Here is a 17,864-nt window from a genome sequence, read left to right on the forward strand (position 1 = left end):
GCTACTTCGAGCTGCTCATTGGACAGCACTATAACTATATCCGGTGGATACTTCATTTGGTTGTCTATCGCTTTCGTTTCCAAAAAAACTGCCTTTCTCTTAAATATAAAAGAGCGTGAGAGTAAATCGTCGATTTTCCCTCTTTTGAAACAAAAATACTTCCCCCTCCAGCTGGAGACTGCTTTTTCTCCCCGGTGGGTGGTTTTATTACTGGGGGTGGTACGAGCACGTGGGTGGCTGTTTTTCTCCTCAATGACTGGATGACGTTAATTTGAGCCTTAACCAATCGTTCCAACAATCGATAATCAATTTCAACCTTGTTATAGTTTTCGCGTAACTACTCAAAATGCAACATTGCTGATCCTGGTGCGATAGATATCACAGACAAATTTTGTCTAATTTTGTTGAATTACACCTTTCAATGATGCCTTCTGAGAAGCCTAATTCTCATGACTAAAGATTCGCAACCTCAATTGAAATCGACTACCAACTATGTATTGGAACGGTCATTCAATATGCCATTCCCCTATTCAAACCAGCCCAAACCATCGGACACCCAAAATATAAAACATATTCGACTGAGCGGACTGGCGGAGCAAAATAATTTTTGAGCCACCCTAATTATTAGTTTGCTGCAGCCCGGTGGCATCCCTATCTCACACAATAGGTTTGTTTTGCAGCCAACATTGCGCGACCGTATCCCACTGACAGTTCTGTATCCCAATGAAAATCATATGTGATGTTTGTAAACAAAACACATACTATCATGAATTTTACACTGAGATGTTGGCTGCAAAAACATGGCGTCGTGCCACCCACCAGGTTTGCTGCTGCCAATGCCGGTGTTTACATTCGCTCCGCGATCCGTTCTTTGTTGTTTTTTTTTTCGGTCAAAAATAGCAGTTTTAATTAGCCACCCTATAACCAGAGACCGGCGGAGTGAAAAACTGTCGAAATGGCGACGTATGAAAATGCATGAAATCGTGAAAATAATACTGGCATCACGTGAACTTTTTGCTTGCTTCCTAAGGATGCAAAAAGTAAACAAGTCGAATTGGAACCGCTTTTGTTTTAATTAAGTTTTCGCTTCAAACAAGTGACTGATTTCAAAAAGTGAAGACTAATCTGCGTTCTATTAACATTTCGAGCTGCTCATGTGCGGAGAAGTGTGTGAAAACTTATTTTTTTCAATGCCCTTTGAGAAGAAGTGAAGTGCAGTGGTAAACTCACCAAATCGCGAACGGCTATTTAACCTTCTTTCTGTGCTCAAAAAAACTTACGTTGTCTGTGCTCTGAGGTCAAATTTACCCCAAATTGAAATTGCTATAATTATTTTAATGTTTGACCAATTTTGGATTTTTGGGGCTGTTTCGAAAGATAATTTAATCATCTTTCAGGTCGTTACAAAAGATTGAGTATTGGTGGGCGGGTACATCGCGGGGAGGGGTTTTAGTGAGCAAGGGTACAAAAACAGTGATTTTTCATGATTATTTTACTTATATCCGAAAATCCTACCCATTTTGAGCTGCACCTTTTTCAAAAGGTTATGCAGGAAGGCATGTGCTTTGGCATGAGGCGTTGATAAGTTTAGAACTCGGCCGCCAGGTGGTGGTATATTTGAATTCATTATTTTAGACTACTCAAGATATTCTGATATATAGAATTCTCCTCAGTGTAAATATTATTACCGCACAAATTTAAAAATTGGAAGAAGTGCTCATTATATTGAGCATCGCTTTGTAGTGCTTGACACCCTGAACAATGTTGCCAAATACAACTTGGGCGTAGGTATGAGGGATCTCAAGCTAAAGCAATATTTCATATATGCAAGAATATTGCAAGTACACTAGCGCCGCCTATTTGTAAATTTCCTTATTATTTATTACGTCACATGACAGTCCCATCCCACCAGACGAACTTAGTTCAAGACGTCATCTTTACAAATTTCAAATTTGTGTGATAGAAATATTTACAATGAGGAACATTCCATATATCGGAATTACTTGAGTAGTCTAAAATAATGAATTCAAATATACCGCCACCTAGCGACCAAGCTCTAAACTCATGTCAAAGCACACGCCTTCCTGCATAACCTTTTTGAAAAGGTGCGATTAAAAATGGGTAGGATTTTCAGATGTAAGTAAAATAAGCATAAAAAATCACTGTTTTTGTACCCTTTTTCACGAAAACCCCTCCTTGCGAGGTACCCGCCCACCTATAGTCAATCTTTGGTAACGACCTAAAAGATGATTAAGTTATCCTTCGAAACAGCCCAAAAAAACCGAAATTGGCCAAACATTAAAAAAGTTATAGCAATTTCAATTTGGGGTCAATTTGACCCCAGAGCACAGACAACGTAAGTTTTTTGAAAAAAGTACACTGTAGCGCATATTTACAAGATTTTTCAAGCGATTTTGCACCTAGGAGACAGATCTCGGCGAGTTTTACCAAAATACTAAAAATTAGGAGAATCGGTTGAAAATCGGTTGGCAGCCACTCAAAGTGGCCTGGGGTCATATTGACCCCAGAGCACAGACAAAAGGTAAATTGGCACGAAAGTGCTGATTTATGCTATAATTCGAGCTGAACTGCATAGGACTCTTTGAAGAAACATGTTTATTATCACGGGAAGTAAATAAATATGCTGCTAGCAGGTTAGTGATTTGGATATCAAACTTTTATTCGGTGCTGTTCGATGCATTCGAAGGTTGGTGGGAGAGGAGTGCGGGAGGTGTGGTATTGACCCGCGGAAGGTCCGGTGCCATGTTGACTGCCATCGTGGTACTCTTCCAACTATGTCCTTAATCTCGCATCACATGATTGAAACAATAATAATACCTACCGTTTTTTGGCAATAATTTCAAAATTTGGGAAAACTGTATGACCTGATCAACATAAATCATCATGGCCACATGAAGTAAGCACGGTCCACGGCAAGATTTTTTTATGTACAGGTTATCCGACTTGTCAATATCCACAACTCAGCCATCTTGGATTTCTGTATGGAATTTATGCTCGTTTGTTTACGTTTTGCACTGAAAATGTATGTTTCCCCCCCGTGCTGGTTATTCCCATCTACTGACGAAGTCGGATAACCTGTACATAAATAAATCTTGGTCCATAGGTCATTGCACGAATCTTTACTATCTCTTTTCCACTTGATAAAAATAGAAAACAACAGGACCACTACCTGTCAAATTTGACAAGTAGTAGTCCTGTTGTTTTCTAATTTTCAACAGGTGGAAAAGAGATAGATGATGTGATGACTTCACCGTGCAATAGAGTATAGGTCAAGAGGGTAACTTTCACTCCCCTGACGACAGCGAGAAAACAAAATGGGTGCTGAAAGATGCTTTTTTATTTCACCCGAAAAAGCATGTAGTGCGTCAATTTTGAAATGCTCATTAAAGCTTTAAAACAAATTTTAGCCAAAAATAGTTTGCTTTTTTGGGTTAGATTTTTGATTAGTAACAAGAAAGTGGAATTTTTTTGATAAAAAAAACATGTGTTGATAAATAGCCCAACATATGGTTTTCCAAAATTCTAACCCCTTCTTATTTCACTTATTTCAAAGTGGCAACAAAATAAAATTTCCATCAAAAATTAGAAATTTTCCATAAACAATTATGAAATTGCCAATAAAGAAATCAGGGTATGAGCAATTAATAATTTTAAAATTTCCACAAATAAAACAAAATTTCCATAAACAATTGAGAATTTTCCACAAAACAAAAATAAATAAGCACTTTTAAAAGCAAAAATAGCAATTATAAAAGAATAATTTTCCATAAAGAAATGAAAATGTTCCACGAAAAAAATACTAAATTTCCATAAATAAATCAATATTAACAATAAACAATTACAAAATTTTCCACAAAATAAATATTTTTTTCCATAAAAAAATTAAAAATTTTCCACAAAATAATCAATAATCAAACACAAGAAAGCAATAAAGCTGTTGAAATTTTACATGAATTTTAAACGCTTTTAAAGAAAGGGTCGTCTATGGAAAAAAAAGCACAGTTTGATTGCTTTTTTATATTTCTTTATGGAAATTTTCTTATTTTTGTATTGCTCTTTATTGATCATTTTATGGAAAATTTTTATTTTTTTATGGAAAAAATATATTTGTTTGGTGGAAATTTTTTTAATTTTTTATTGCTAATATTGATTTATTTATGGACATTTTGTATTTTTTTTTTCGTGGAACATTTAATTTTTTTTTATGGAAAATTCTTTTTTTTATAATTGCAATTTTTGCTTTTCAAAGTGTTTATTTATTTTTATTTGGGGGAAATTTTTTAATTGTTTATGGAAATTTTGTTTTATTTGTGGAAATTTTATATTAATTTGTTGCTCATACCCTGATTTCTTTATTGGCAATTCTCTATTTTGTTATGGGAATTTTCTAATTGTTTAGGGGGAGTATTTATTTTAGTCAGTTTTCAGTATATCACTGTTAAAAACGTTTTAAAAGCATTTTTAAATATATTTCCTTTCTTCACCATGTCAAAATACAGTTATTTCACGCAAACGTCCGTCTCCACCAGACATAGCAGCAGCGCGGCTTCGACAAGGCGAATGTAACTTGTTTGATTCTGATTCTGCCATTTTTTCCTGTTTTGTTGCTGTCATTATATTGTCGATAAAGTAGTTTCGGAGTATTTTAATTGTTGTTTTCTAATGTATTATTTAACAGCGCCAGTGACAGCTGGAAAGCATGGTGCTGCGGATAGAGCCGCTTTTCTGCTCTCAAGCGAGTAAAGGGATATTTTGAAATCACTCCTACGAGCAATATTATTTTGTAAGGACTTTGCTGTTAAACATTTCCTGGTCTTCGAGTTTCTCTTTCCATGATGCATGCATGAGGGCGCATAAATGCGCGAGACTCTACATGATTTTGCGATGGTTTACATACATTCCTGCTCAAATCAGCTGTTGAATCCCGTGAAATTTCGTAACCAGTGCTTTTTAATTGCTCTCAAGCGAGTAGAGGGATATTTTGAAATCAATCCCATAAGCAAAATTATTTTGCAGTTACTTGGCTGTCAAACATTTCCCGCTCTTCGAATTTCTCTTTCCATGCTGCGTGAGGGCGCACAAATGCGCTAGACTCTACATGACTTTACGATGGTTTATATATATTCCTGCTCCAATCAGCTAATGCATCTCGTGACATTTAGTAACGAGTGGTTTTTAATTGCATTCCTACTAATTTCGTACTCGAAATATTATGTGAAAATATTTGTTACAAAGAATACAAAACTCAAACTAAGTTAATTTTAACTTTTTGTTTTTCAAATTATACCAATACTTCTCAAAAAAAGATCTGAAACGAACATAACCACAATCTTCAATGTTTTGCTCCGGCACAATAGAAAAGTTTGGCTTCAGTTTGACAACCAAATCGATCCTATTCGCACCACCCAGCTTCTAAATATATACACTGAAAAAAACTTTGCAGTAGAAATTACAATGTTATGGTAAAATTAAGAACAGTACCGACGTTTTTCAACTGAAGGGACAAATCGCTTAATTTTACCATAAATGTAGTAAATCTGATTGATATTATTTTCAATTTCACCACAAAAATTGTTATTTAGCATAGACTCAAACAAAATAGTTGATTTTACTACACAACTTCACTATATTTTCAGTAACAATAACCATGTAAGCGGTTGAGTATACTATGTTTATAGTACGATAGACTATATTTTAGATATTTTAAGACGATTGGCACTTCGGTTGAAAAACGTCGGTACTGTTCTCAATGGGTAATATTGAGAACAGTACCGACGTTTCTGAAATGGTAGTTTCTACTATAAATTTTTTTTCAAATGTAAGAACTGAAGCGAACATAACCACAATCTTCAATGTTTACTTCAGTTTGACAACCAAATCGATTCTATTCGCACCACGTAGGATGAAACAAATATTCGAGAGTTGAATTTCCAATAACCAATAAGTTAGGCTCGCATTGAACAGTATCTAAAATCATATCCACTCCACAAAAGGTTCTCCATCGGCCACACATCAACGTAAAGACCCCCACGTCATGTACCTACATCTTGAGATTCTTGACGTTTGAAAACTGGTACCCATCCCGGAAAACGTTTCGCTGTGATATCCAGAACATTGATTGCCATTAACGCGTAGCAGCTGTCGAAACCGGAGCACGTAAGCGTTCCACCCAATAAAATCTATATCATCGAGATACCGACACATTATCTGCACTCGTTCGCATACCTACTCGCAGAAAACATGAAGCATTTTGTACTACAGCAGTTGGGCGTGCAAGAGCAGAAATCGCCCCTGTCACACCACCTTTCAATTCTCAAGTGTCTGCATGGGGTGCGGTGCCCACCGTGGCGCATGTACCGGTTTTTCTAGTCTTTCCTTATTTAAACAACCATTTTTATTATTACTTTTATTACAATCGAAATTGCTGCGTCCGAGCCGAGTTCTGGCCGATTGCTCTGAGCGAGTTGCCTGTGTTGGCAAGTCTCCCAACCCAACCTAGATGAAACAGCAAATGAACGGCCTTGGAGCATTGTTGTTCGTCCGACGCTGGTGCTGGCAGCCGCGGCAGTAGCAATGGCCGGAAAAGAAGTGGCATTTCAAATTTTGCTCGGCACTCCGGCAGTCTGTGACCATAGGAGACGCAAGCTGGGAGGAAACATGAAAGAACTTTGAAACGAAACAAAAAATATTAATCCGCTCCTCGGTCTGAATTGGTATGTAGAAACCTGATGTGGAGTTCAGAAAAGCTTTTAATGACGAACGCAGCTTGCTGTAGAGGAAAATGTGGTTTTCTCAAGGACAATTCTCCAGAGTATGGTGTGATAGGTTCATTATTCCGAACATCGAAAGCGTGTGCATGCCGCTGAGGGCGGGCGTCAGAACAAATTGCTGCGCAGTCACCGCTACGGCTTGGAGAAGGGTTAAAAGGTTAAGAATAAGACGCCTCAGAAAATATGTATCATATTAATCAAGCAACTAGATCGTGATCGAAGCAAAAGTGCAAGTGGTGAAATGATAAATAGTGGATGGAAAGTATTAAGCGTAATGGCAGAGCCAATCGAATAATCAAACGAATAGCAGCAACTGACGACTTTAATACTTATTTGTACAGATAATTTAAGAAAAACATTTGGTAAAACACAAATATATGTAATCATGAATCGCTAAATTTAAGAATTTGATTGTAATATCATTGGGTATCATGGGTATCATTGGGGCCCTCCTTAGCCGTGCGGTAAGACGCGCGGCTACAAAGCAAGACCATGCTGAGGGTGGCTGGGTTCGACTCCCGGTGCCGGTCTAGGCAATTTTCGCATTGGAAATTGTCTCGACTTCCCTGGGCATAAAAGTATCATCATGTTAAAAAATATACGAATGCAAAAATGGTAACTTGGCTTAGAAACCTCGCAGTTAATAACTGTGGAAGTGCTTAATGAACACTAAGCTGCGAGGCGGCTCTGTCCCAGTGTGGGGATGTAATGCCAAGAAGAAGAAGAAGATCATTGGGTACAATATTTGAACGAAAAAAATCTTTATTTTTGTCAATAGGGGAAGAGGCCTTATACCGTCCCCTGAGGCAAAACGCCTTGCGGGTGTTTCCTCATATCAATCGTGGTTAAGATGGACGTAACAAAACTAGACCTGAACTTATGTAGGTTGGACGAAAAAGCATCTAAATTAGGAAAAAAACAAAATTTCCGGCATTTAGATGAAACATCATTTTTCCGAGGAAAACACGCTATTGAGACTAACACACAATATACTACGCGTCTGCATCCTCCATATTCATACCAGATTACCGATGCGTGGTGTTTTGTTCCCTAAGATCTGCTAGCTAAAAGGGGTTTTGCCTCATGAGTTTTCCGGCAAGCTCATGATTGAGTTCGTGAGTACCAGTACGTAGTGGACACTCAATCCACCAGCTGTTCCGCTTTTTGTTGCTGGATACTCTTGATTCAAACCATCATGAAATCCATGAACAACTTCGATCCTCCCCGCCTGCCATCTGCTGAAAATCTACGAGTCATGGCTAGGGTAAAAAGTTCCGATAGTCGTGGGTGTTTCTATAGTCCAGGCTGCCAAACAGTTAGTGACTTTGTCAGTTCCCAAATCGAACCAAATAATCTTTGATACCCCTTTTAAATTGGCGAACATCCTGAAAATACCTTAATATTTTTTCGTCTGTGCACCAATAGTTGCGGTAGTGTTTCTATAATTACGAGTCCCGTAAGAAAACAGCGGGATTCGCATTCATAGGAACGTAAGCATAAAAAAAATCGCAACTATTGGAACAATATTGGAGATTTAATTTTAGGGTTGAGTCAACACTCTAATTGCAACGAACGCATTTTTATATAAAGAACTATAAATACCTAATCGTCGAACTCAAAAGTAGTGCAAAAGTTCTATAATCTATATCTTAGATTGGTTCTATGCAATTATCAATAATTATGTGTGTATGCCAAAGTGAACCTACAATACAAATCTATGATCAGATGACTGGGCGTTAAATGCTTCCAATATGTGAATAGATCCCTAGGCGTTAACAAATACGCTTTGGAAGGAGTAAAATCTAACGAGAATGTTTTCTTTTTTTTTCGTGTACACATATTTTTCTCAACGATAAACTACTAACAATAATTTGTCGTTCAGTTAACGCAACAATCCCTACTGTTCGATAAAGAAATTTAACCTTAAAACAAGAATTCAAATTGCAACGATGCTACCAATCAAACTGCCTTTGGAATTCAAACAAGAATGTAGACTGATGATGTTTGCTATATATTAGACCATAATGACACACAATAAAGCTAATAAATAGGTAATATGTACTGGCAAAGGTGCTATGAAGACTGAATTGACAAACATCTCACATGTCAGAATTTACTGTCATTTCTACTGGGTAGAACATACCTAAGTAGATTGAAGGTCAAAACAATTATTCCCATTCCCATTCCCAACATCTTGACAAACGCTAATCAAATTGTGTTCGCAAACCCGAGCATGCCGAATCGTCGAAACAAGTTCACTGCCACCGGGCACACGCACACGGACTGCGCATTTTTCGCGCCGTTGTTTTATTTTACATCGCTCGGTTACGACACTGACTGGGGCTGTGTGATACAATGGACAACAAGAAAAGCGGCACGAATACTCTTTCATAACAGTGTGTAATGATCTAACGGAAAACAAATCTGCTGGGCGTCCTTTTTCCTCCGTATCGTGGGCGCCACTTTCAGTCGGTTCTTTGGGTGAAAACTGGGCTCCAGCCCAAACTGGGCAAGGGGTCTTCTGCGCGGAAGTATCACCTCGCCCAGGGTATAGCCGTCCGTGCGTAGCCCGGCCGCCGTTCGTTCGATTCGGAACGGGTATCCCTCGCCTTTGCTGAGTAACCGGTTCAGGATACGGAAGCAAGCGGGGCAAGACAGTTTTTTCGACGGATGCCTGGGATGACAAAGGCGACCCGTCACCGTAGGGTTCGGTGTGGGCGTCGTCGTTGATGGAGGACGTGCTGTGGTAGATGGGGTTGACGTAGAATGTTCTGTTGTAGTGGTCGTTTCTGCACTGGTTGATGAAGTTTCTTGAGTAGTTGTTGTAGACGAGCAGGAATTTGGTACTGTAGATGTGGTTTTTTCGGTGCTTGTCGTTGGTTGCGTAGTCGTTGTTGTCGTGGTACATGGGCCAGTGGTTGTGGTAGGTGTCTCATCAGTTGTAGTAGTTTTATCAGTGGTTGTGATTGGTTGCATAGTAGTTGTTGTGATACTTGCATCAGTAGATGTGGTTGATTCTTCAGTAGTTGTTGTCGTACTTGCATCAGAAGTTGTGTTTGCTTGCGTAGTAGTTGTTGTCGTACTTGCGTCAGTGGTTGTGGTTGGTTGCGTAGAAATTGTTGTCGTTCTTACATCAGTGGTTGTGGTTGGTGTATTAGTAGTTGTTGTAATTGCATCAGTGGTTGTGGTTGACTGCATAGTAGTTGTTGTCGTACTTGCGTCAGTGGTTGTGGTTGGTTGCGTAGAAGTCGTTGTCGTACTTACATCACTGGTTGTGGTTGGTGTCTCAGTAGTGGATGTAATTGTATCAGTGGTTGTGGTTGTTTGCATAGTAGTTGTTGTGGTGCTTGCGTCAGTGGTTGTGGTTGGTTGCATAGAAGTTGTTGTCGTACTTGCATCAGTGGTTGTGGTTGGTGTGTCAGAAATTGTTGTAATTACATCAGTGGTTGTGGTTGATTGCATAGTAGATGTTGTCGTACTTGCGTCAGTGGTTGTGGTTGGTTGCGTAGAAGTTGTAGACGTACTTGCAACAGTAGTTGTGGTTGGTATTGTTGTCGTACTTCCATCAGTAGTAGTGGTTAGTATCTCAGTAGTTGTTGTAATTGCATCAGTGGTTGTGGTTAAATGCATAGTAGTTGTTGAAGTACTTGCGTCAGTGGTTGTGGTTGGTTGCGTAGAAGTAGTTGTCGTGCTTTCATTCGTGGTTGTGGTTGGTTGCGTAGAAGTTGTAGTCGCACTTGCATCAGTGGTTGTGGTTGGTGTCTCAGTAGTTGTTGTAATTGCATCAGTGGTTGTGATTGGTTGAATAGTGGTTGTTGTGGTACTTGCGTCAGTGGTTGTGGTTGGTCGGGGAGCAGTTGTTGTGGTACATGCGTCAGTGGTTGTGGTTGTTTTCATAGTAGTTGTAGAACTTGCGTCAGTGGTGGTGGTGGATGCTGTAATATCTCCGGTTGTCGTCGTTGTAGCATCGGTAGTCGTAGTCGTAGGGCAGCCATAAGTTGTAAAAGGTTCAGTGGTTGTGGTTGGGGTCTTGGTAAGCGAAATCATTTGTTCAGTGGTTGTAGTAGAAGCTTCTGTAGTCGTGGTCGTCGTAGTTCCTTCTGTACTAGTCGTGGTGACGGGCGTTGTTGTCGAAGCGGGTGTAGTTGTCGCAGAAGTTGTAGTAGTTTGTTGTCCAGTGGTTGTAGTAGATGCTTCTGTTGTAGTTGTTGTGCCGGCCGGAGTCGTTGTTGAAGCAGGTGTGCTAGTGAGCTGCCCCCCAGTTGTGGTTGTCACAGGCGCAACGGTGGTTGTAGAAGATCCTGCGGTTGTCGTTGTCGCAGAAGTTGTAGTAGTTGATTGCCCAGTGGATATGGTAGATGCCTCTGTTGTAGTTGTTGTATCGGACGGAGTGGTTGTTGGAGCAGGTGTGCTGGTGAGCTGCCCTCCAGTTGTGGTTGTCACAGGCGCAACCGTGGTTGTAGAAGATCCTGCGGTTGTCGTTGTCGCAGAAGTTGTAGTAGTTGATTGTCCAGTGGTTGTGGTAGATGCTTCTGTTGTAGTTGTTGTGCCGGCCGGAGTCGTTGTTGAAGCAGGTGTGCTAGTGAGCTGCCCTCCAGTTGTGGTTGTCACCGGCGCAACCGTGGTTGTAGAAGATCCTGCTGTTGTCGTTGTTGCAGAAGTTGTAGTAGTTGGTTGCCCAGTGGTTGTGGTAGATGCTTGTGTAGTAGTTGTTGTGCCGGCCGGAGTCGTTGTCGAAGCAGGTGTGCTGGTGAGCTGCCCTCCAGTTGTGGTTGTCATAGACGCAACGGTGGTTGTAGAAGGTCCTGCGGTTGTCGTTGTCGCAGAAGTTGTAGTAGTTGGATGCCCAGTGGTTGTGGAAGATGCTTCAGTTGTAGTTGCTGTGCCGGCCGGAGTCGTTGTTGAAGCGGGTGTACTGGTGAGCTGCCCTCCAGTTGTGGTTGTCACCGGCGCAACCGTGGTTGTAGAAGATCCTGCTGTTGTCGTTGTTGCAGAAGTTGTAGTAGTTGGTTGCCCAGTGGTTGTGGTAGATGCTTGTGTAGTAGTTGTTGTGGCGGCCGGAGTCGTTGTCGAAGCAGGTGTGCTGGTGAGCTGCCCTCCAGTTGTGGTTGTCATAGGCGCAACGGTGGTTGTAGAAGGTCCTGCGGTTGTCGTTGTCGCAGAAGTTGTAGTAGTTGGTTGCCCAGTGGTTGTGGAAGATGCTTCAGTTGTAGTTGTTGTGCCGGCCGGAGTTGTTGTTGAAGCGGGTGTGCTGGTGAGCTGCCCTCCAGTTGTGGTTGTCACAGGCGCAACGGTGGTTGTAGAAGGTCCTGCGGTTGTCGTTGTCGCAGAAGTTGTAGTAGTTGGTTGCCCAGTGGTTGTGGAAGATGCTTCAGTTGTAGTTGTTGTGCCGGCCGGAGTTGTTGTTGAAGCGGGTGTGCTGGTGAGCTGCCCTTCAGTTGTGGTTGTCACAGGCGCAACGGTGGTTGTAGAAGGTCCTGCGGTTGTCGTTGTCGCAGAAGTTGTAGTAGTTGGTTGCCCAGTGGTTGTGGTAGATGCTTGTGTAGTAGTTGTTGTGCCGGCCGGAGTCGTTGTCGAAGCAGGTGTGCTGGTGAGCTGCCCTCCAGTTGTGGTTGTCATAGGCGCAACGGTGGTTGTAGAAGGTCCTGCGGTTGTCGTTGTCGCAGAAGTTGTAGTAGTTGGTTGCCCAGTGGTTGTGGAAGATGCTTCAGTTGTAGTTGTTGTGCCGGCTGGAGTTGTTGTTGAAGCGGGTGTGCTGGTGAGCTGCCCTCCAGTTGTGGTTGTCACAGGCGCAACGGTGGTTGTAGAAGGTCCTGCGGTTGTCGTTGTCGCAGAAGTTGTAGTAGTTGGTTGCCCAGTGGTTGTGGAAGATGCTTCAGTTGTAGTTGTTGTGCCGGCCGGAGTTGTTGTTGAAGCGGGTGTGCTGGTGAGCTGCCCTTCAGTTGTGGTTGTCACAGGCGCAACGGTGGTTGTAGAAGGTCCTGCGGTTGTCGTTGTCGCAGAAGTTGTAGTAGTTGGTTGCCCAGTGGTTGTGGTAGATGCTTGTGTAGTAGTTGTTGTGGCGGCCGGAGTCGTTGTCGAAGCAGGTGTGCTGGTGAGCTGCCCTCCAGTTGTGGTTGTCACAGGCGCAACGGTGGTTGTAGAAGGTCCTGCGGTTGTCGTTGTCGCAGAAGTTGTAGTAGTTAGTTGCCCAGTGGTTGTGGAAGATGCTTCTGTTGTAGTTGTTGTGCCGGCCGGAGTCGTTGTTGAAGCAGGTGTGCTGGTGAGCTGCCCTCCAGTTGTGGTTGTCACAGGCGCAACGGTGGTTGTAGAAGGTCCTGCGGTTGTCGTTGTCGCAGAAGTTGTAGTAGTTGGTTGCCCAGTGGTTGTGGAAGATGCTTCAGTTGTAGTTGTTGTGCCGGCCGGAGTTGTTGTTGAAGCGGGTGTGCTGGTGAGCTGCCCTTCAGTTGTGGTTGTCACAGGCGCAACGGTGGTTGTAGAAGGTCCTGCGGTTGTTGTTGTCGCAGAAGTTGTAGTAGTTGGTTGCCCACTGGTTGTGGTAGATGCTTGTGTAGTAGTTGTTGTGCCGGCCGGAGTCGTTGTTGAAACAGGTGTGCTGGTGAGCTGCCCTCCAGTTGTGGTTGTCACAGGCGCAACGGTGGTTGTAGAAGATCCTGCGGTTGTCGTTGTCGCAGAAGTTGTAGTAGTCGATTGCCCAGTGGATGTGGTAGATGCTTCTGTTGTAGTTGTTGTATCGGACGGAGTCGTTGTTGAAGCAGGCGTGCTGGTGAGCTGCCCTACAGTTGTGGTTGTCACAGGCACAACGGTGGTTGTAGAAGATCCTGCGGTTGTCGTTGTCGCAGAAGTTGTAGTAGTTGATTGTCCAGTGGTTGTGGTAGATGCTTCTGTTGTAGTTGTTGTGCCGGTCGAAGTCGTTGTTGAAGCAGGTGTGCTAGTGAACTGCCCATCCGTTGTTGTTGTCACAGGCGCAACCGTGGTTGTAGAAGATCCTGTTATAGTCGTTGTCGCAGAAGTTGTAGTTGTTGGTTGCCCAGTGGTTGTGGTAGATGCTTCTGTTGTAGTTGTTGTGCCGGCCGGAGTCGTTGTTGAAGCGGGTGTGCTGGTGAGCTGCCCTTCAGTTGTGGTTGTCACAGGCGCAACGGTGGTTGTAGAAGGTCCTGCGGTTGTTGTTGTCGCAGAAGTTGTAGTAGTTGATTGCCCACTGGTTGTGGTAGATGCTTGTGTAGTAGTTGTTGTGCCAGCCGGAGTCGTTGTTGAAACAGGTGTGCTGGTGAGTTGCCCTCCAGTTGTGGTTGTCACAGGCGCAACGGTGGTTGTAGAAGATCCTGCGGTTGTCGTTGTCGCAGAAGTTGTAGTAGTTGGTTGCCCAGTGGATGTGGTAGATGCTTCAGTTGTAGTTGTTGTGCCGGTCGGAGTCGTTGTTGAAGCAGGTGTGCTAGTGAGCTGCCCTCCAGTTGTGGTTGTCACAGGTGCAACGGTGGTTGTAGAAGATCCTGCGGTTGTCGTTGTCGCAGAAGTTGTAGTAGTTGATTGTCCAGTGGTTGTGGTAGATGCTTCTGTTGTGGTTGTTGTGCCGGTCGGCGTCGTTGTTGAACCAGGTGTGCTAGTGAACTGCCCATCCGTTGTTGTTGTCACAGGCGCAACCGTGGTTGTAGTAGATCCTGCTGTTGTCGTTGTCGCAGAAGTTGTAGTAGTTGGTTGCCCAGAGGTAGTGGTAGATGCTTCTGTTGTAGTTGTTGTGCCGGCCGGAGTCGTTGTTGAAGCAGGTGTGCTGGTGAGCTGCCCTGCAGTTGTGGTTGTCACAGGCGCAACCGTGGTTGTAGAAGATCCTGCTGTTGTCGTTGTCGCAGATGTTGTAGTTGTTGGTTGCCCAGTGGTTGTGGTAGTCGCTTCTGTTGTAGTTGTTGTGCCGGCCGGAGATGTACTTGTTGTGCCGGCTGGAGTCGTTGTTGAAGCAGGTGTGCTGGTGAGCTGCCCTGTAGTTGTGGTTGTCACAGGCGCAACCGTGGTTGTAGAAGATCCTGTTATAGTCGTTGTCGCAGAAGTTGTAGTTGTTGGTTGCCCAGAGGTAGTGGTAGATGCTTCTGTTGTTGTTGTTGTGCCGGCCGGAGTCGTTGTTGAAGCAGGTGTACTGGTGAGCTGTCCATCAGTTGTAGTTGTCACAGACGCAACGGTGGTTGTAGAAGATCCTGCTGTTGTCGTTGTTGCAGAAGTTGTAGTAGTTGGTTGCCCAGTGGTAGTGGTAGATGCTTCTGTTGTAGTTGTTGTGCCGGCCGGAGTCGTTGTTGAAGCGGGTGTGCTGGTGAGCTGCCCTCCAGTTGTGGTTGACACAGGCGCAACGGTGGTTGTAGAAGGTCCTGCGGTAGTTGTTGTCGCCGAAGTTGTAGTAGTTGGTTGCCCAGTGGTTGTGGTAGATGCTTCTGTAGTAGATGTTGTGCCGGCCGGAGTCGTTGTTGAAGCAGGTGTGGTGGTGAGCTGCCCTCCAGTGGTAGTTGTCACAGGCACAACCGTGGTTGTGGGAGTTCCTGCTGTTGTCGTTGTCACAGAAGTTGTTGTAGTAATTGGTTGCTCAGTGGTTGTGATAGATGCTTCTGTGGTAGTTGTTATGGTGGCAGGCGTAGTTGTCGATGTGTGAAAAGGTGTGCTGGTATGCGGCCCGCAAGTAGATCCTGCGGTAGTAGTTGTCACATGACCAACAGTGCTTGTACTGGTCTCTCCTATTGTTGTCACAGTCGAAGTGGTGGTACTGATAGGCTGTTCAGTGTTTGGAGTGGAAGATTCTCTTGTTGTTGTGGATTCCGTGGTGGTAGCAGTGGGCGGCTCTGAAGTAAATGGAGACGCTCCTGTAGTGCTCGTTGTTGCATGAGTATCGGTGGTTGTAGTGATGGTATCAGTTGTAAGTGGTTGATCAGTTGTTGTTCCACTTTGTTCCGTGGATGTGATCATACTTACGTCAGTTGATGCTGTATTAGTGGGTGAAGTGGAAGTAATTGGTGCCCCAGTAGTTGTTGTTATCGTGGGTGTTTCAATTGTAGTAGTAGTATCAGTAGTGGTTGTAGTTTCATGTTCATTTGATTCACATGATTCGCATGATTCACATGATTCACAACTTTCATCTGAACAGTCCTCATGGCACTCACAAGATTCAGATGAGACAGAAGCAGTTGTTGTTATCGTCGTTGTGGGCGTGCTGGTAGTAGACGATACTGGCGAAGTGAGGGAAGTTGAAGTATTAGACTGCCCAGTAGGAGTTGAACTAACAGTAGTGGTTTTCGGACGCCCTCTTATTTTTCCGAAAATCTTTGAAAACGCTTCAGCATTTAGATTTGACAACGCAGATAACGCTCTATCGTGCCTTTTCCCGTCAGCATCCAAATCATGTTTTGAATGTTTGTGGTTTTCCACATCACGAAGCATTTTTCCAAATATGTCATCTTCATGATCTTTGGCTGTTGCTTTTACTTCTGATTTTGAACTTTTCTTCGATTCTGTTACTTCATGTCTAGAACTTTTCGTTATCATTTTTTTAGATTCTTTCGTAGCATTCTTAGTAGTTTGAGGTAGAGCACTGGCATTGTTTAATGATTTTACTTTGCTTTTATTCTTTTCACGTCCATCACTTTTCACAAAACTACTCAAGTATTTGTCAAAATCTTTTTCATTATTTATCAAGAATTGTATTAACTTTCTTCGTTTCTCATCATCTCCGATGAAGTCCTTCGCAGGTTTTGGAAACACGCTTTTTGAATATTCACTAGTGTCTTTGTAATACTTGTCTAAATCAATCTTTAACCGATCTTCAAAATCTTCTTTATTCCTACGACTTTTATTTTTTCCATCTTTGCTGTCCTCAACCGGTTTCATTAGCCGGCCCCAATGATCGCTGCGCACGGCGCCCTCAAAATCTTTTTCCACGCTTCTAAGCTTTGCAGAACTATTCTTTATATTCTTCTTCTTTGACCGAACACGATCACTGCCCCGATTTCCTTCGTCCGATTCCTTTTTCAGGTTCGACTTCGCCTGGCGCTCCGCTGCGTCTCGAAAGTTCACCATCAAATTATTCCACCCGGCGTCCTTAGTGGGAAGAGTCGGAAATAGTGCCGATCGTTTATCCAGTTTCGAAACGACACTGTCGGACGCGATGAGACTATTGATATCCGGGACCGAAACGGCTTCGCACGATAACCAACAGCACATCAGCAAAGAAGCCACGCGGACGATCATCTTGATCTGATCTGTACGCGCGACGGTCGAGGACGAGTAAACTCGTAAAAACGATCAGGTGAAAGCTTTTATGATGAAAGTAGCCATGTTTAGAACTTTTTGGCAGTCTGGAACGTGCGAGAAATGCAAATGTGTGCATATAAATAATCCACACAGCAGTTGCAGCGCATACCAAATGGCGCATATGTCGGTGCGTGCCGAAAATGTCAGCAACGATTCATTAGACTGGTTATTAGATAACAGATCTGACATAACGTGTCTCTGAAGAGCGATTCAGAATTAATTCCTCAGAGAACATATAAGTCAGACTATTAAAAAAAAAATGTCCGGCACATAAAATTCACAATGGACACACGACAATCATTGCACTTGGGATTAAAAACGACGCCATTCGATATAGCAAATACATGCTATGACTTAGTACCCAAAGTACCGGCACTAGAAGGGATATTGACAATTAAACAAAACATTTACGGCAACATGACGCCAACCAAGTCAAGCTTATTCTTTGGAAATAAAATATATGCAATGATAACCATCCTAATTAAAATAATAACAGTATGAACTGTTCCAAAATTATTGAATATGTACACTTGATTTGTTAATTTGTTTTTTCAGATATTTAAACATAGCTTATTATTATCAAATTTTGCAGATCGTTTTGAAGATAAATTATGTTCTGGCTCTTTTTCCTGCATACAATTATTTCAATCTATTGAAATAATGATTGAAACACTTCCTAAGAATAACCTTTAGTTTGTACATTTAAATCTTCGAATAACACTTTTACAAAAATGTCGATGGTCAACCCTGTAATCAACATATCAGGATTGCAACCCCACGTAAATG

General features: G+C 42.6%; 2 protein-coding genes across 2 annotated transcripts in view; both read right to left on the bottom strand.

Moving 5' to 3' along the window:
* The window catches only part of LOC134225133 (mucin-2), a 287,374-nt gene that overhangs the window by 72,217 nt on the left and 197,293 nt on the right, over window positions 1–17,864 (bottom strand). The window lies entirely within an intron of this gene.
* LOC134219075 (mucin-2-like) lies at window positions 9,180–17,015 on the bottom strand. The gene has a single exon (XM_062697749.1). It carries the CDS (start codon window positions 17,013–17,015, stop codon window positions 9,180–9,182), a length of 7,836 nt encoding a protein of 2,611 aa, XP_062553733.1.

The sequence above is a fragment of the Armigeres subalbatus genome, chromosome 3 (genome assembly GCF_024139115.2).
Source record: "Armigeres subalbatus isolate Guangzhou_Male chromosome 3, GZ_Asu_2, whole genome shotgun sequence".
In the NCBI taxonomy this organism is placed as follows: Eukaryota; Metazoa; Arthropoda; class Insecta; order Diptera; family Culicidae; genus Armigeres; species Armigeres subalbatus.

Bases quoted from the DNA above. Each gene is read 5' to 3' on its own strand.
- LOC134219075 (XM_062697749.1), bottom strand. From the start codon at position 17,015: ATGATCGTCCGCGTGGCTTCTTTGCTGATGTGCTGTTGGTTATCGTGC.